This window comes from Emys orbicularis, chromosome 11 (assembly GCF_028017835.1).
Source record: "Emys orbicularis isolate rEmyOrb1 chromosome 11, rEmyOrb1.hap1, whole genome shotgun sequence".
Lineage (NCBI taxonomy): Eukaryota > Metazoa > Chordata > Testudines > Emydidae > Emys > Emys orbicularis.
Genome location: NC_088693.1, coordinates 2,122,238 through 2,141,500, shown reverse-complemented (window position 1 = coordinate 2,141,500; position 19,263 = coordinate 2,122,238). Strand labels below are relative to the sequence as shown.

The 19,263-nt window shown below is 61.6% G+C and overlaps 1 protein-coding gene across 1 annotated transcript in view; it reads left to right on the top strand.

Moving 5' to 3' along the window:
* Positions 1 to 5,900, top strand: part of TTLL4 (tubulin tyrosine ligase like 4) — a 45,961-nt gene extending 40,061 nt beyond the window's left edge. Inside the window, exons 16-19 of the mRNA XM_065413219.1 lie at positions 728 to 938; positions 3,231 to 3,301; positions 4,177 to 4,259; positions 4,744 to 5,900. Coding sequence (XP_065269291.1) covers positions 728 to 938; positions 3,231 to 3,301; positions 4,177 to 4,259; positions 4,744 to 4,906 — 528 coding nt within the window. The 3' untranslated portion in view covers positions 4,907 to 5,900. The remainder of the gene's footprint in view (positions 1 to 727; positions 939 to 3,230; positions 3,302 to 4,176; positions 4,260 to 4,743) is intronic.
* Positions 5,901 to 19,263: the final 13,363 nt, after the last annotated feature.

Below are 19,263 nucleotides of genomic sequence, written 5' to 3'. Positions count from 1 at the left end.
ACACTCATGCTTCAGGGTTTGAGTCAGCCTGCAGCAGGGGTCAGGAAGGGATGTTTCCCTGCAATGTATTCTGGGAGCTTTTTAAATCTCCTGCCTCTGAAGCATTGGGATAGCCACGGCTGGAGACAGGCCATCGGGCGGGGAGGGGCAGGGTTCTGAGGTGGCACCGAGCATTCTCTCTCTCTCGGGTGTGTGGCTGGCTGGCTCTGGCTCACACGCCCAGGGTCTCGCTGATCGCCGTATGAGGGGTGGGGAGGGAATTTCCCCCCAGCTCAGACTGGCAGGGACCTTGGGGGTTTGTCTCCTTCCTCTGCAGCGTGTGGGTCACTTGCCAGGTTCATCTGGGTGTATCTCACGTCAGCATTGCCCTGCCATGACGGGGGCCTCGGGCACTGGTGCCCCTCGCGCCCTCCTCTCCTCTGCCTGTGGCACATCATGGGCTGGTCTCCTGTGGGCTGTGCTACTTGGGGTCTCATGTCCATTGGGAAGGTTTAACCCGGGCCTTGGAGATTGGGACTCTGTCCCCAGCTCGCCATGCTTCCTTTGGGATTCTGCAGGTAACCTCTGTGCCTCGGTTTCCCCCTCCTTAATACCTGCCTGTTGCTCAAGGGACGTCCGCAGTCAAGTGCACCGCGATCCCGGGGTGAAAAGCACTGTGGGGCTGAGCAGTAGGGAGGGGAGTGGGAATCTCTAGCTCTTCCTGACCCTGGGGCGCTCTCGGCTGCAGGATTTCTACTCCTCCGTCCTGGACATCCTGACCCCGGACGACGTGCGGGTGCTGGTGGAGACCGAGGACGAGTTTGCTCGGCGCGGGCAGTTTGAGCGGGTGCTCCCGACCCGGATCTCCATGCGGTACCTGCGCTTCTTCGAGCAGCCGCGCTACTTCAACATCCTCACGGCCCAGTGGGAGCTGAAATATTACTTGAACAAACCCCGAGGTAACCAGCTGCCCCCGGAGGCGTGTGCCGCCTGCTTGGGGCTGGGCAGGGATGGGTCTTGTCACATTGGTCATCCGGTGCCATCATCAGAAACACACACACCAGGCCCTGGGCCAGCCGGGACCATCTGCCCTTCTGTGTGAGGTTTTGGGGCCAGTTGGCTGCTCTGTGGCCATCACTTCCCTAAGAGATCTGTGCTTGCTACACGCAGCAGCTTACCCCCCCTTCCACCCACCCACACACCCCGTGTGCATCTCCATTGGCTGCAGCATCTCCTCCGCCGGGTCATTGGTTCTGAGCGCCACCGTGGCCCCAGGGTCGGTGTGTTGTGTTGTGGGCAGAGCCCAGCTGGCTTAGGGGCTGATTCCCTTTGGGGGTGTTGTAGCTTGTCCTTCCCTCAGGCACTAGGCCAGGCTGCCGTATCTCCTGCGAAGCCGGCACATCCCTTTTGGCAAAGGGACTGGTTGGTGCTCAGAGCACCCCTGTAGAGTTCACCATTGTTCCCTATACAGCAAGGCGCTCGTCCTCCCTGCCCCCCACCCACCCGAAAGGGCCAAGTGCTGCCTCCAGATTCGTAATACGCGCCTTACTGCGAACCTCCGGCCCTTCCGGTAACGTCCCGGGACCAGAAAGTGTGAACACTTCTCTCCGTTCCTGCTGTCCCGTCCCGGGGGAGTAACCGTGGGCAGTGGCATTAGACTGCTCGGTTTCACTTCATTCTCATCACTGTCAGCCCGGGCCCTCTCCTACGGGCTGAGATCCCAGCACTGCCTGGGAATGTTCAAATTGTTCAACAGCCCCTCGGGAAACGTCTGTCCGTTCGGGTTTGTTCCCACCTGGGAAGTGGGGGGGAATCAGGTCTGTGCCCCCTTCTTTTGCTGCCGTGCGATTGTCTGAAGGAGGCCTCTGAAGTGAGGGGACGATTCTGCCTGTTAAACACTCGAAATTCAGGTCTTGTCTCCCCTGGGAGACTCTCGGACGATCAGGACAGGCAGGGGGTATCCAGGACAGGGGTTGTCCCCCTGGGGGAAAGCCTGTGGATTAATCTAAACTGCACAAGAGCACTCAGTGTGGAATAAGAGCCCCCACATTGCTGTGCACACTAGTTGTGCTTTAAATCCACACCCAAGCTCCTTCCCCACGTAGACAAGCCCTTACGTGAGAGGGGAAGTGAGTTCTCGAGGCTGCTCAGAGTCTGTCGGATCTTTGAGCCAGCCTCTCCCTCCCCTCCACTGAAGAGCTGTGTCCATGGCCGACCTCAAGTTCTCTAGCAACACCAGAGATCCTTCCACAGGAGCAGGGAAGCCAGCTCAGCCCCTCCAGGCGTTTCCCCTGCAGCCGAAAAGGGGCCAGCCCCGGCCTTCGTTCCAGGACGTCCCGTACAGTCCCCTTTAGAAACCAGCTGCCCTTCTGCAAGGGGAGGCAGCTGAATGCCAAGCAGCCCCCTTGGTCTCTTGCAGAGGGATTGGGCCGTGCGGAAGCGTCAGGCTGAACTGTCTCTCCTCCCGCAAGCGGCAGAATGCATTCTCCTCTTCAGGCCGCTGGGCCGTGTTGCAAGGTCCCTGCAGGCCAGCAGGGCCCCGCCCATGCCACGTAGCAGAGCCATGGTGACTCCAGCGGGGAGGCCTCACGCTGCCTGGCCCATGCCCCCCGGCTTCTTACTTCGCAGGCCCCTTTCCCTGCTGGGCTCCGTGTATAATGCGACGGGCAGGGAGCCTGGCGTGGGCTTTGGGGCGTGTAGGATCGCCGAGCTGGGCTGTCGTTTGGGTGTTACCAGGCAGGTGGAATGGGCCCTGGGATGAGATCAGTGTAACATCCCTTCTCCTTTGAGATGACCCGGGGGGTTTCCGTTCTTGGGATGTGTCCTGGGCCGAGTTGAACTCAGAACACCAGGAACAGTCATAACCTGTCCCATCCAGCGACACAGGCTCCGTTTGCCAGCCTGAGAGCGCTGTGCCGGTGCGGGGTTGTTGGACAGATCCCAGCTTGTCTTCAGGTGGGAGGGACCCGGAGCCCCGTGGGAGCAGATCAGCTGGGTTTGGAAAGCAACGGAGTAGTTTTGTGGCCACTCTTTGGAGCTGCCGTGCTAGGAGAAGAGGAAGCCAATCAGTGAGCTGGTGCGGTCTAGGGCCGTCCCCTTCCCCTGAAGCATCCAACGTGCAGGAGCCCAGACTCAAGGGCCCAGTCTGGCAAACGCTAATGTTTCTGGGCGTGGCCATGGACGCCCCGTGCCAGGAGCCTAGCCTCCTCTCTGCGTCGCCCGCGTCTCACTGCCTGCCCGTCCTTTTCCAGGTTTGGATCTGTTAAGAAACTGGTGTCACAAAGGGTACCTGAGCGGGGCAGTGACGGACTTGGCCCAGACGGTGAGTGTCTTCCTCAAGCCAGCTGCCCCTCCCCATCTCTCTCGGCTCCTTCCCCTTTTCTGGGCCCATGAGCTCATCCTGGCCAAGGGTCCTGAGTCCAGGGGCTTTCCCTGCCTTTGGGCGAGGCGGGGAGGAAGCCCTCTGGCTCTGGGTTTTCATCACCCACAGAGCGCTCTCCAGCTTCCTCTCCCTCCCTTAGCGCCGGGGGGCTCTCCCCACCCGTATCTCTGCCTGTCCAGTGCTCCCTTCTCTTCCAGGGTTCTGGGGGCACCGGGCTTGTCAGTGCCAGCCAAGGCCGCTCAGTAGTACTGAGACTAGCGTTAGGGGTTCAGGGCACTGTCCCGACACTCTGCTGCCCAGTCCTCTGCCCTCATCCATCTTGGGAAGAGAGGCCTTGTTCTGCTCCCCCCGGGCCAGCCAAGCACAAAGGCCGACTTCTCTCATTCAATGGGCCCTGGGAGTGCGCTCGGGAAACAGCCATAACCCCAGGGATGCTGCTGCTCGGCTGGCTCCCTGGGGCTTGGGCCCCGCGTCTCCCTCCCGCGGGTACCAGCCGGCATCTCCTGGCAGCAGCTTCCGCTGGCCATGCTGCAAGTAGCACACATCCGCCTGCCTGGCGCGCAGAGCCACGGCCCTCACCTCCAGGCCCCACTAGACGTTGCACCAAACGCCGCCCCGCCCACCTCCGGGGGGGCACTGCGGGACCCGTCGGGTCGGTTCTAGCGCTGAGGCTGATGGAGTGGCGGTTGCTGGTGCGATCCAGCGGTTGCAGTGTGTGAAAGGTGCCTGCCGGTGGAGGGGGGAGCCGCTGAGCCAGCCCTGGGTCTCTGCACTGAGGGGGGGATTCTGCCATTACCATTCTTCTCCTCTCCCAGTGGTCACTGCCCAGGCCCCACCTCTTCCCCAAGAGTGACGGCCACCTGAACGGCTTCTGCAAACTGGAATCGGGCCGATTCGGGTGAGTCCCCGCTGGCTGTCCCGGGGCGTGGCCAGGGCCTGTGGGGAGGGGCGGACGTACCTGGCCTTGGGGCTGCCATATGGGGAAGGAGCTGGGACTGATGGCAGAGCTGCGCTGGGGGGGACAAGGAGGAGCTGCCCACCCTGCCTTGGCTTTCGAAGGAGCAATCGGGCTAGGCTGATGCGCCCGTGTGTGACCTCTCCTGGGTTCTGGGCGTGGTGGTGAGCAGGTCAGGTGTGCAGGGCGCACTAGCAACACCCACAGCTGCTTCGTAACTAGCAGAACTGTCCCGTCGTCCGGGGTGCTCCTGCCTCTTACCCACCGCAGCGAGCCAGGGACTGACACCAAACCCCCTCCCAGGCCCTGCCTGCTGCAGCTGCCCCGCTGGGGCGTGGCTGAGACGTTTGGGGCCATGGGCGGATCATCCTTTCTCTAGCTCTGTGTCCCCAGGCACTAAGCAGCCTGATGTTCCCTTTTCCTGCAGCAAACCTCTTCTTCCGAGAGCTGCCGAGGAAGTTCCCAAGCCCCTGGAGCCCAGCGCTTGCCCGCAGAGTTTACCTCTGATCCAATACAGCGGTGGAGCCGTCAAGAAAACCGTCCTCCCGCAGACGCGGAGCCACCTGTCTGACTCCGCCTTGGTCATGTGACCGAGAGCCAACGGCCCCTCGCCCTGGCGCGGGGACGCACGAACCTACCTCAAAGGATGCCGCTGGTGCTGGAGGCCGGCGAGTCGGTGGAGCCTCGTGGGCCGCGCGCTGGCCCCAGGGGTATTTTTGGAGAGGGATTATTACTTGGCCAAAGGGTTAGATGCTCAACGTCTAGTTTTTAAAAACAAAAGAAATGTCCAGCCCCTGCAGCCTTGGGAAGGCAGCTTTGTTCCTGAGGGCGGGGGCATTTCAGATCTGCAAGTGCCTCTCCACTGCCAAGTGCCCTCACGGGGAGGGGCCACCGAGCAAAGGGGTGGGATTGTGTGTGGTTTAACCAGGCTGAGTTCAGCGCGGGCTAGTGTCCCCCCAGCCCTGGTAGCCAACAATCCTGGGCTGTGACCCCGACTCAGCCTTGCCAGGAGCTGTTGCTGGCCCCTCCGGCTCCACTGCTACTTTTCTCCTCCGGAAGGAGCAGACTTTGGGGTCTTTTTAATCCGTGTGGGTCGGCCCCATGCGAGCAGCCCCATACCTCTTAGCAAACTTCCCCCCTCCGCTCCCCAACCTGCCCCTGGTCCCCCAGGGAAACCGCGGGGGTTAGAAATCAGGGAGGTGTCGCTGCGCTGGCCGCTAGCAGCAGCTGCTGCGCTGCAGAGACCCCGCTCGGGCCCCGTTACACTACCAATGCAGGGCAGGCAGGGGATCCCGGCCCAGCAGGCTCGGCTCCTGCCCTGCTTACAAACACTGTTGCACTTAGCAGTGTAGACGGGCTCTTCGCTGTTCCCTACCCAGGCTAACGCCTTGGAGTGTGTCTGGCACGAGCCCCCCAGGGCCGGCCCATTGCGGGGAGCCGGTGGCCCTGGGCTGCGGTCGGCTGGAGATGGGGCCTTCGACGGTACAAGCTGCAGCCAGTGCGGTTCTGGGAGGCTCCATCTCCTGGACCGGGGCCTTTTATTCTGCCCTTTCCCAAGGATCTCGATTAAAGTTTAACACCCAACTGCGCTGACTGATTTGTGTCACCGGGTGCGCTCGGCAGCCAGCGACTGATCTTCCATCAGACAGTCGCGCGGTTCCTCCTGCTCCTTTCCCCTCTCAGCCCCAGGGAGCTCAGAGCCACCCCCCTTTTCTCCCCGCTCTTCGCCCTGCTTGCTGACCCTCCTCTCTGAGCTCTTACTGTACAGCCCTGGAGCTGGGGTGACCCGGGTGAGGGCCGCCAGCCGCAGCCTCTGCTAATCCAGCCACTTGCCGGGAGGGCGCCCGGGGCCAGGGCTTGCATTTCTTGGCCGTGTAGGTACATTCACACCTTCCAGCCACCATGCACCAGGGAAGGACGCTTGATACTTTCGTGCTCGGTGCTAACTGACAGCTCGGCTGACTCCACGTGAGCCTGACACCTAAGAACTCGCCCCAGCTGTCCCCAGCCCTGGGCGCCAGGAGCCTGTTCATGTTCTTGGGGGTGGATTGCTGCTGCTCGGTCACGTTGGGAGGGGAAGGTCCAGTCTTTGGGGCAGTGACCCTGAGGCCTTCTCCTTAATGGAGGAAAGGACTTAACCCCTTTCCCCCGCACCTTGAGGCTCAACCCCTTATCGCAAGAGCCTGGAGCCACATCCCAGCGTGCAATTGTCCATCTTGACCCCCCCCCCCCCATTGTATTAAAGATGAGGGCTGGCCGCTCTATTACACGGAGCAGGGCTGTGCGCCTCTGACACCTCCCCCGTCTCTGGCACGCTGGGTCAAGGTTGGGCTTTTCCAGATCTGACACAGCTGCTCTGGCCCCAGGGGGGAGCAGCTTGGGGAAAACCACAAGGGGGAGGGGCGTCTCAGCTGCAGAGATGGGGAGCAGGCTGCTGTAAGTCGAAGGCATCTTGCGGCTGGGCCCCTGGGCTCGCTCACGAGGGCTCTGCTGGGGGGCAGGGGAGCTGGCCGGTTGCAAGGCCACCTGCATGAAGTAAATGCCTTAAGGGGGTGTGTACGGGAGGTGCACATTCAACAGACGGTCGAGGGTCTTCTCGGCGCCTGGCACAGTGATTGCCTGAGGGCTGCTAGCAACAAGGAGCCGCTGTCCTGGTCTCGCTGGAGGCCAGCACAGGAGCTGGGTTCGAGTGCCAGAGCCCTGCTGTAACTCCGGTGCTGAGATCAGGAGCTGCCCCCCTGCCATCTGCATCCTGCCCGTTCCAAGCCCAGTTTGCCCAGCCCCTGGGACTATGGAAAGGGGGAGACGGACCCAGATCTGCAGAGGTGCTGGCAGCGCCACTCTCAGCAGTGGGCTGCTAGGACCCTGCCTGGCACTACGGGGGAATTGGATGGGCCACCTGCAGCTGGACTGTCTCTCCCCTCCCTCCCCCCGTCCTCATCTCCCTAGCAGGAGAGGTCCCATCGGGCTGGCAGGGCACCCCCCCTTCAGCCTCTCCCTCCCCACACTAACTGACAGTCTGGTTCTAGGCCTCAGCCTGCCCTGCCGTGGAGAGGAGAGGAGAGGGCTGCCCCTCCTCGGGCGTGCACACGGGTTCGCTGGGGTGTCCCCTTCCCGGTGCCCCAGCAACCCGCTTGGTGCTTGCTGGGCCATTGGATTCACCCACCTGGCTAAGCGGGGCCACCCATCTCCTGGGGGACTTTGTCACTGGCGAGCTCGGCTGTCAGGGACGCTCCCCCTCAGCCTGACGCAGGGGTGTGGGGCACGCACCGCCCCTGCTGCTCCGTGCCTGTCACAATCCAGCCCCAGGGGACTCGCTGTGGGGTGAAGGCTGGGCATGTAACGGGGGGGCAAAAGAGGGTTTGGTAAGTTTCCGGAGGACAGGTCCAAGCTGGTCAGGGCCGTAACCCCCGCGCCGGGTGTCCCTAATGCTCTGAGTGGCAGGAGCTGGGAGTGGACAACGGGCTGGATCACGCAGGAATTGTCCTGCCCCTGAAGCGCCTGGCCCTGGCCCCTGTGGGAAGACAGGACGCTGGGCTACCTGGCCCCTTTGTCTCACCCAGGCTGGCCGCTCTTATGCCCCATGGAAATTAGGAGCCTGATGCCAAAATCTTTGGTAAAACGCCCCTTAACGTCAATGGGAGCAGGACCGGGCCCTCGCTCCCTGCGTGGCCCGTGCTGTGGACGTGAATTCCCCTTGGAATGAGCCGGCACTGGAGCCGCCAGCGGCTGGGCTGGAAACTTTCCACCTGGGGGCCAGACCTGCTTTGTCCCTGGCGCGCACACACCCCGCGCTGGGCCAGTCGCTCTTCCAGCAGTGGTGTTGGACCTGGACATGGTATGGGAGCCTCAGGCCGCCTTAGCACCAGCCCTGCCTCGGGTTCTACCCAACGACCTGACAGAGCGGCCAGGGTGAAAGCGGAGAGGCCTGGGGGGTTGTCCTCCCTCCCCAGCTGCCGGTGCCTTAATCCCCCATCCTGGCAGGGGCGGAGGGACACAGTCCTGCCACCTTAGCAGGACCCAGGGCCTTGCCCTCGGGCAGGAACCGAAGCCTGTGGAAATCCTGGCATGGCTGAGACGAGGGTCAGCCAAAGCACAGCTGGCAGCCCATGCCCCCGGCGAGCACTTTGTGGCCTTCCTTGGCCAATGGCAAAACCCTTCCCTGCTAGCCCAGTTGGCTCCCGGCCGGGCGGTGCCAGTAGCCGCCGGATTCTTACACTCGGGCCCGCAGAGGGAAGGTTATAGGGCACTTCTAGGAGAAATCCTGGAGGAGGCAAGGGGTGCCTGGCTCACGCCGCACGCCTGGATGGGGGCTGGACATTCCCAATTATTCCTCCGCGCCCTGGCCCTAATCCTGTCCATGCTGCCCCGCCAGAACTGGATCTGCTGCGGAGAACGGGGCTGCAAAGCGGGGCTGGACACTGAGTGTCCGTGGGAGGCTGCCCCAGCATCCTGCCGGCACGTTACGTGTTCTGAATTCCCGGCTGCGTGGGCAGCTCCCCGCAGGGGCCGGGAGTCTGACTTTCTCCGGGGTGGTTGCGGGTTTGCTGGAGGGAGTTCCAATAACATTTGTAAGTGCGGAGCGGCTCTCAGCGTCGGCCTGGGCTCCAGCCCTCGCCCACCGGGCAGCCTGCTGGCGGGCGAACAGCTGCTGGGTCTGGATGTTGAGGATCCTTCCCCACAGCCCTCCACCTTCTGCCTGCAAAGCCTGCCCGAGCGGGCGCTTGGCCCATTGGCCCATCCGTTTGCTTCCTTCTCCCTCAGGCTGGCGCTGTTCTGTAGCCGCGCTCCCGCCACTTCCCCCGGGACCCTGTACCCCGCTCTGCATGTGCTGTATGAAGGTGGTACCAGCATGCCATCTCCTGGGGAAACTGAGGCACAGAGCTGCCTCCTTCAGTTACCTGATGCTGGCTTCCTACCCACTAGTCCTCACGACCTCCTGCTTCAGAGACGGTAAGGCTAGAAGGGAGTGTTAGAAATCATCTCCTGGGACCTCTGGGCCGACATGCTCCCTGTCGTTTCGGCCTGGCGCGAGGGTCCGAGCGGGATTCAGAGATCACACCCACAGCCTTCGAGATGCTCAGCCCACCTGCCCTGGTACCCGCGAGCTCGTTATGCCTTTTGTGAGCTCCGTTAACGAGGCCTCGCCCACATCCATACAGGACCAGGGCAGAAATACGGCTGCATCCTTCCTCTGCACCTCCTCCTCTCACGGCTGCCTGGCTGGGAGTTCAGGGGGTTACTGGAACCCGAGAGGATCCTTCCATAAATAGACCTGCAGCCCTCGCCCAGCTGCCAGCAAGCCGCAGACTAGGGCAGGGAACGTAAAGAGCCCCTAGGGAGGGAGCGGGGCAGGGAGCCTGGCCCAGCGCGGGCGCGCAGGAGCAAGGCAGACAGGAGCTGTGGTGGTAACAGGCTGGCTGCAGCATCTGCCAGCCCCCGTTGCCTCCGGAGCATCCCCAGATCCTGCTCCCCCTTTCCTTTGTGCTGCCAGCGCCCGGAAGAGGGGTTGGGTGCAAGCGCCCGTCTCCCGTCCCGGAGCAGGAGCCGGGGGTTCTGCCAGCCTGGCCAGGCCCCCCATGCTGTGCTGAGAGACGGGGAGATGCTGCAAGACCCCGGTCAGCGCAAAGGAACTTCCCACGCCAAGCTCATGGCCTGGGGCTGACTGCTCAGAGTCCCAGCCAGGCCAGCGGCTGTAGGGGACTCGGCCCTGTCTGGCCAGGCCCTGGCGGGGAGCAGGGCTGCGGTGACCCAGGCGGGGAAGGACCAAGCCCCAGCCCTGTGGGTCTGGAAGTTGGGGTAAAGTCATGGGGCAAATTCCCCTTTGGGGTAGAACTCCCTGAGTCCTGGGCGGCAGGGCAGGGTGAGATGGGGCCAGGAGCGCTGTGCCCCGGCTGCTGCGGGTCATGGATGGATGCGTGCTGGGAGCAGGCGTCCGGCCTGCAGAGCTGGGCACGGCCACTGAGCAGGACAGGGCTCTCCGGCCGGGGATGTGCCGGAGCCGTGAGGGGCTAAGCCCACTGGTCCCTGGGGCCCAGGGATCCCTGCAGCCTGCCCCAGCTGCTCCGGGCGGGGAAGCACTAGCAGGTGCCAGGCACAAGGCGTCTGGGGGCCGGGGGGCGGCTGGATTCCCTGTTTGAAGCGTGAGTCACCCCTGAGGAATTCCCTATGGCAGCAGTGGGTGAGGAGGGGGAGGGGAGCTGGCAGGGCCCCGCAGCCGCTGGGAGCTGGGGTCGCAGTGTGGCAGGGAGCATGGCACAGGCGGAGGTGGGGCTGGGCGCCAAGGTGGGACGTTCTGCAGGTCAGCGCCAGAGCAGAGTGCGGGGAGACCCCGACCCTTCCACCTGCAGCGACCCTGCGACAACAAACCAGTGCATCCGGCCCCTGGCAACCCTACCATAACAAACCAGTGCGCCCGGCCCCCTGCGACAACAAACCAGTGCATCCGGCCCCTGGCAACCCTACCATAACAAACCAGCGCGCCCGGCCCCCTGCGACAACGAACCAGTGCATCCGGCCCCTGGCAACCCTACCATAACAAACCAGCGCGCCCGGCCCCCTGCGACAACGAACCCGTGCATCCGGCCCCTGGCAACCCTACCATAACAAACCAGCGCGCCCGGTCCCTGCGACAACGAACCAGTGCACCCGGCCCCTGGCAACCCTACCATAACAAACCAGCGCGCCCGGCCCCCTGCGACAACAAACCCGTGCACCCGGCCCCTGGCAACCCTACCATAACAAACCAGCGCGCCCGGCCCCCTGCGACAACAAACCAGTGCATCCGGCCCCTGGCAACCCTACCATAACAAACCAGCGCGCCCGGCCCCCTGCGACAACAAACCCGTGCACCTGGCCCCTGGCAACCCTACCATAACAAACCAGTGCGCCCAGCCCCCTGCGACAACAAACCCGTGCACCTGGCCCCTGGCAACCCTACCATAACAAACCAGCGCGCCCAGCCCCCTGCGACAACGAACCCGTGCACCTGGCCCCTGGCAACCCTACCATAACAAACCAGCGCGCCCGGCCCCCTGCGACAACGAACCAGTGCATCCGGCCCCTGGCAACCCTACCATAACAAACCAGTGCGCCCAGCCCCCTGCGACAACAAACCCGTGCACCTGGCCCCTGGCAACCCTACCATAACAAACCAGCGCGCCCGGCCCCCTGCGACAACAAACCAGTGCATCCGGCCCCTGGCAACCCTACCATAACAAACCAGCGCGCCCGGCCCCCTGCGACAACAAACCCGTGCATCCGGCCCCTGGCAACCCTACCATAACAAACCAGCGCGCCTGGCCCCCTGCGACAACAAACCCGTGCACCTGGCCCCTGGCAACCCTACCATAACAAACCAGTGCGCCCGGCCCCCTGCGACAACAAACCCGTGCACCTGGCCCCTGGCAACCCTACCATAACAAACCAGTGCGCCCAGCCCCCTGCGACAACAAACCCGTGCACCTGGCCCCTGGCAACCCTACCATAACAAACCAGCGCGCCCAGCCCCCTGCGACAACAAACCCGTGCACCTGGCCCCTGGCAACCCTACCATAACAAACCAGCGCGCCCAGCCCCCTGCGACAACGAACCCGTGCACCTGGCCCCTGGCAACCCTACCATAACAAACCAGTGCGCCCAGCCCCCTGCGACAACAAACCCGTGCATCCGGCCCCTGGCAACCCTACCATAACAAACCAGCGCGCCCGGCCCCCTGCGACAACAAACCAGTGCATCCGGCCCCTGGCAACCCTACCATAACAAACCAGCGCGCCCGGCCCCCTGCGACAACAAACCAGTGCATCCGGCCCCTGGCAACCCTACCATAACAAACCAGCGCGCCCGGCCCCCTGCGACAACAAACCCGTGCATCCGGCCCCTGGCAACCCTACCATAACAAACCAGCGCGCCCGGCCCCCTGCGACAACAAACCCGTGCATCCGGCCCCTGGCAACCCTACCATAACAAACCAGCGCGCCCGGCCCCCTGCGACAACAAACCCGTGCATCCGGCCCCTGGCAACCCTACCATAACAAACCCGTGCACCTGGCCCCTGGCAACCCTACAATAACAAAACAGCGACCCCGCCCCCCTGCGACAACAAACCTGTGCCCCTGGCGACCCTGCAATAATGAAACAGCGCCAGAGGCCCCCAGCCTGGAGAAGCGAATCTGGGACAAAACAAAGGTGTTTAAGGTCAGGCTTGACAAAGCCCTGGCTGGGATGATTTAGTTGGGAATTGGTCCTGCTTTGAGCAGGGGGTTGGGCTAGATACCTCCTGAGGTCCCTTCCAACCCTGCTATTCTGAGAGTCTCTGATTCTAAGTGAGGGGCTCCCTCCACGACTGCCGGGACTGGCTCTGCCCCACCCAGTGCTCACCGGGCTCCCTGCAGGCTGGGGGCTCTGCCCGGCCTCTCGCAATGTGTGTCTGAGCCCCCGGCCGAGCTCACTGCCCCTCGCTGGGCAGCGCGAGAGCCTTCTCCAGCGCAGCCCCGGTGCTGCCCTGCCCACCTCCCTCTGCCCCGAGGCTGCCCCGCTGCATTTCATCTCCCCGGCAGTCCCCTGCGACTTCCCCCTCACTGGCTCCCGTGGCCAGCTCGCTGCAGGGTTACTGGCCTGGCTGAGTCACTGATTCACCACCCTAAGCACAGCCCTGGGGGTATCAGGCACAAATCCGGCCTCCTTCCCCACCCTGGCCTCCCTTCTCCATCCCCAAACACCCCCCATCCATCCGCCCCCCTCAACCTGTGTGTACGTCCCTAAACACCCCCCATCCATCCGCCCCCTTCCAACCTGTGTGTCTGTCCCCAAACACCCCCCCATCCATCCACACCCCATCTGTGTGTCTGTCCATCCCCAAACACCCCCCTCGCTCCATCTCTCCCCAGGCCCATTCTCTCTGGCCGACCCATTGAGCTGCAGAGAGAAGCTGTGGGGGGGAATATGTGTCATTGGACCCACTTCCATTGGGGAAAGGCCCTCGACACGAGGGCAGAGTGTGCGACGCACGAGGAGTTCACACGCGTTGCCAGCACCCGTCCCAGGGGAAGCGGGGAGTCGACCCGCTGCGGTGCCCGTGCGGAATCAGCTGTGCCGCCGGGCCCCTGGGAGAGCCCATCTGGACCCCAGAGCCGGGCGCCAGGCGAGCTCAAATTCTGCCCTTTGCCCCTGTCTGTTCCCAGGCTAGCCCCCATCCCGGGGGGAGGGGGGGCAGCTCTCTAGTTCGGGGCTCGGTTTCGTTGGGCTCCCCGCAGCCCGGGCAGTGGCCGTGGGGCTGTCTGTTGAGCAGGTGTCTGGCTGCCGGCCGTCGCCCCGTGGGCCCTTCCAGCCGGCTCCAGCGCGTCTCCGCTGAGTGCCTGGCAGGCCGCTCCCATCCCAGCTGTGCGGGTGCCAGGGCTGACACTCAATCTGCCGGGGCTGGGGAGCGAGCGGCAGGCCCAGAATAGCAGCGCTGGCGTGGGGACTGGCATGGAGCAGCTCGCGGCCCCGGCTGCGCGGCAGGTAGGGGAGGAAACCGGGGGGCGGCCGGGGTGCCCTGTTTGGAGTAGCCGGGGAGGGGCCTTGGAGAGGGGATTGCCTTGGGCCCCTCCTGCAGCCGTACCAGCCCTCGGAGCGAGCCGGGGGGGACTTCCTGTCCCAAACTGCGCCCACCGACTTCCGGCTTCCTTTCAGCCCTGCAAGATCAGCGTTCACCTCCACCCCCGAGACCCCCTCCTGCCCCTGCAGCCACCCCCTGGCTTCTCCCCACCCCCCTTCCCTACCTGTCACCCCCAGCTGCTGCCCACTGCCCCCTGCCGGCCCTGCCCTGTGGCAGTGCCCAGCTGGTTCCCTGGGGTGGGCGCTCCAGGCTGCCAGCTACGAGTCCCATCTCGGCTGAGTTTACTCTGCCTTTGGCACTGGTTTGGAACAAAAGCGCAGCCAGCGGGAACCTGACACCCGCAGGCGTTTCCCCCGGCCATGCTTTTCCCTCCCGGTGCGTGCCAGGCTGCTCTGTTATTGTAGGGTTGCCCCGCAGCGCCAGGCTGGGCACGCTGGGTTTTGGTTGTAGGGCTGATTGTGAGCACTGGGTTTGGGTTTCCTAGGGCAGCCCGGCAGGGTTTTACTGTTGTAGGATTGCTGCTGAGGTGGGCATGTTGGTTTGTTATTGTAGGGTTCTAGCAAGCGCTGGGCTGCTTACACTGGTTTGTTATTGTAGGGTTGCTTGCTGGCAGGAGCTGGATTTGGGTTGGATACTGAGCCATGCATGGTAGTTTGTTACTGTAGGGTTACTTGTAAACACTGGTCTTTACACACTGTGATTTTGGGGTTGCTGTTGCTGCTGGGCTGTGCACACTGCTTTATTATTGTAGGGTTGCTTGCAGGGCCACTCATGCTCAGGGGGTTGTTATTGTAGGGTCGCTCAGGAGTGTCCAGTTCCTGGCCATTGCATTTTTTTTTAAATAGAGAAAATCAGAGGATTAAAGCCTTCGATTTAGGGAGACCCCACTGGGTTCCTTGGGGTCCTGCCGAGGGGCAGCGGTTCTGGGGGAAGGGATGGTGGTTCGGTGCCTGGCGCTAAGCACCGTGGTGCAGCCTGGCCCTGCCCGGGGGCACGGAGCAGTCCACGTGCTGGTTTCCCCAAGGGCTGGCTCTGGATTCTCCGGTCCCAGCTGGGGGAATGTGGGCGTCGGGCACCACTGCCCGTCCCTGAGCCAGCTACCAGCTGGAGCCAGGCGCATTGTCCAGTCCCAGCTACTCAGTGCGATGGGGAAGGGCAGCGGGAGGCAGGGATCTGGGCTGGGCTCGCCCCTTGCACCGGGAGGGCAGGAGACGGGAGCTGGTGCATTCCCTCCCGAGCTGGGAAGGGAACCCAGGCGTCCTGCCTCCCGGCCCCCCCCACCCCCCGATCCGGGAAGGGAACCCGGGCGTCCTGCCTCCCGGCCCTCCACTCCCCGAGCCGGGAAGGGAACCCGGGCGTCCTGCCTCCCGGCCCCCCCACCCCCCGAGCCGGGAAGGGAACCCAGGCGTCCTGCCTCCCGGCCCCCCCACCCCCCGAGCCGGGAAGGGAACCCGGGCGTCCTGCCTCCCGGCCCTCCACTCCCCGAGCCGGGAAGGGAACCCGGGCGTCCTGCCTCCCGGCCCGGTGCCCTAGCCGCAAGCCCAGCCTTGAGAGACTTGCTCTGTGGAGCTCTGACCTCGAGGCCGGCTCAAGTGGCCCCGTCTCCTGCCTGGAGTCCCGAGCGCCCGTTTGGGCGGCAGCGCCGGGCCGGGGTGGCCTCCCAGGGCAAACGGCCAGCGGGTGCCACAGCTGTGGTGCTCTGCAGAACGGGGAGGACGGACTGCCTCTGCCTCTGCCTCCAGTGCTGGACAGGAGCAACCCCAAGATCCTCGCTGCGCCCGGTTCCCAGCCAGCGGCCGCCCCCTGCCCTGGGGGGCAGCTCAGCCCCCCCCCCCGGGCCTCTCCGGGCCTACGTGTGCCTGGGGGGGTCTGGGGGGGGTCTCTAGGGGGTGTCTGTGTGGGGGGTGTCTGTGGTGTATGCCTGGGGGTGTCTGTGTATGGGGTGTCTCTAGGGGTGTGTGCCTGGGGGTGTCTGTGTGTGTGTGTCTGGAGGGGTGTCTCTGGGGGGGGTGTCTGTGTGTGGGGGTGTCTGGGGGGTGTCTCTAGGGGGGTGTTTGGAGGGGGTCTGTGTGTGGGGGTGTCAAGGCTGTATCCCCACTTTGAACTTTAGGGTACAAGTGTGGGGGCCTGCATGAGGACTTCTAAGCTTAACTACCAGCTTAGTTCTGGTCCGCTGCCACCATTCCCTACCCTGGGAAGCTTTTAGAAACCTCTCACCAATTCCCTGGTGAATACAGATCCAAACTCCTTGGATCTTAAAACATGGTCTGTTTGTAGTTGGAAACGCCGTCCCCAAACATATGGGCGTAGCTTTTCCAGCTTTTCCAGCGCATACACAATGGCGTAGCATTCCTTTTCGCTGATTGACCAGTGGCTTTCCCTCTCAGACAGTTTCTTGCTGAGAAACACGACAGGATGGAATTCTTGATCCGGTCCTTCCTGCATTAAAACTGCTCCCACGCCTCGCTCGGAAGCATCTGTGGTTACTAGGAACGGTTTGTCAAAGTCTGGGGCCCTTAGCACAGGGTCAGACATGAGTGTTGCCTTAAGCTGGTTAGAGGCCTTTTGACACTTATCAGTCCACTGAACTGCATTTGGCTGTTTCTTTCTGGTTAGGTCTGTCAGCGGGGCGGCGATTTGGCTGTAGTGTGGTACAAATCGCCTATAATATCCGGCCAAGCCTAAGAAGGATTGGACCTGTTTCTTTGACCTTGGAACCGGCCACTTTTGGATAGCATCCACTTTGGCCTGTAGGGGATTTATAGTTCCTTGACCCACCTGGTGCCCCAGATACGTCACTCTGTTTTGGCCTATTTGACACTTTTTAGCCTTAACAGTTAGTCCTGCCTGCCGGATGCGCTCGAAGACTTTTTCCAGGTGCTTCAGGTGTTCTGTCCATGAATCAGAAAAAATGGCCACATCATCGAGGTAGGCAACTGCAGATTCTCCCAATCCCGCTAGGAGACCATCTACAAGTCTTTGGAAGGTGGCGGGTGCATTTCGCAACCCGAAAGGGAGTACATTGAATTCATACACCCCTGCCTGGGTGACGAAGGCGGACCTTTCCTTAGCGGGTTCATCTAGTGGTACTTGCCAGTACCCTTTGGTTAAGTCTAAAGTAGAGATGAATTGGGCATGTCCCAATTTCTACAATAGCTCATCTGTGCGTGGCATTGGATAGTTGTCAGGACGAGTTACAGCATTTAGCTTACGGTAGTCCACGCAAAAGCGTATTTCCCCATCTGGTTTGGGAACTAGAACCACTGGAGATGCCCATGCACTGCTAGAGGGGCGGATTATACCCATCTGTAGCATGTCCTAGATCTCCCTTTGTATAGCCGCTTGGGCATGAGGTGACTCCCGGTAGGGTGGGGTTCTAATTGGGTGAGCATTACCTGTGTCAATGGAGTGGTATGCCCGTTCGGTCCGTCCTGGAGTGGCTGAGAAAATCGGTGCAAAGCTTGTGCACAGCTCCTTTATCTGCTGTCGCTGCAGACGTCCCAGGGTCGTGGAGAGGTTCACCTCTTCCACGCCACCATTCCTTTTTCCTTCGTAGTAGACACCTGCAGGCCACTCCGCGTCATCTGTTTCCTGGGCTGTAAACTGGCAAACGTTTAATTCTCTAGAATAAAAGGGCTTAAGAGAATTAACATGGTATACCTTAGGCTTTATGTTGGAGGTGGGGGAGGCTATGAGATAGTTAACAGCTCCTAGGCGCTCCTGGACCGTGAATGGTCCTTCCCACGACGCTTCCATTTTATGGGCCTGGAGCGCCTTTAAGACCATGACTTGGTCTCCTACTTTGAAGGACCGTTTTCTGGAATGTTTATCATACCAGGCCTTTTGCTCTTCCTGAGCATCCTTTAGGTTTTCTTTAGCAAGGGCTAAAGAGTGTCGGAGGGTGTTTTGTAGGTTGCTTACAAAGTCTAGAATGTTAGTTCCTGGAGAAGGCGTAAACCCCTCCCATTGCTGCTTCACCAACTGTAATGGCCCCTTAACCTCGCGGCCATACACAAGTTCAAATGGTGAAAACCCTAAACTGGGATGTGGTACAGCCCTGTAGGCAAAAAGCAACTGCTGCAACACTAGGTCCCAATCATTGGAGTGTTCATTTACGAATTTACGTATCATGGCCCCCAAAGTTCCATTAAACCTCTCCACCAGACCATTGGTTTGATGGTGATGAGGGGTGGCAACCAAGTGATTCACCCCATGAGCTTCCCACAGGTTTTTCATGGTCCCTGCCAGGAAATTAGTTCCCAAATCTGTAAGGATGTCGGAGGGCCACCCTACCCTGGCAAAAATGTCTGCTAATGCCTGGCACACACTTTTAGCCCTGGTGTTGCTTAAGGGTACAGCTTCCGGCCATCGGGTAGCAAAATTCATGAAAGTCAGTACGTACTGCTTTCCTCTGGGTGTCTTCTTTGGGAAAGGACCCAGAATATCCACAGCTACTCGCTGAAATGGGACCTCAATTATGGGTAGTGGCTGGTGAGTGGCCCGAGAGGACCCCGCCCCCTCCTCCGACTCTCCGGGAGGAGGGGTAGGGTGGGCCGAGGAATAAGAAGGGGGGGTCTCCGTGGTCATAACAGGCCACTGTCGGCATTCTACAAATAAATCTATTAAGTCTTGGGAGGGAGCCGATGGGGCGCTTTGAGCAGCGCCCTTCGGTTTTTCCCCCCGTACAGGGAAAAGGGAGGGGGGTTGGCTCAGGTTCTCCTTTTGCATGGGGCCACCCGCAAGCCCTAGCTTTTCCTGGGCTTCCTTAAGTTTTCGCTGGAGCTTCTCTTGGGAATCTTTTAGTCCTCTAACCTTTGATTCCTGACTTCTTTTTCCCATTTCATCATACCACACAAAATATGCATCGAACTGATCCTGGGGCACCGTGTTGGCAAGAAGGGCTCCTCTAAGGTGCACCATCCTGTCAAGATCAAAGCTACCCTCCAGGGGAAACTGCAGTCTTGGATTATCTCTAGTATACCAGTTCCACTTATCTAAATATTTACACGTCGACGATCCATAATGTACGTACATATAAGCAGCAGGCGTGCCTTTGGGTGGGACCGGCAGGATTTTTGATCCTTTGGCCCCCATTCTTTCACAGCTTACTTTCACTCAAGCCAATCACACCAGGATGCTAACTCGGGGGTTACCACAGTTCTACACTAATGGCCCAACTTCAGGCCTGCCCTTGTTTCATGGCAGGAACACAAGGGAGCAGGTTCCCAGGTATTTTCTCTTCTGGTGAACCTACAGGAAAGCGGACAAGGGGGGCGGGCTGACTGAACAACCCGTGGTCCCCGTACGTCCCTCTCCAGCCCTGGGCACCAGCCTTCAAGCCAACGGTGC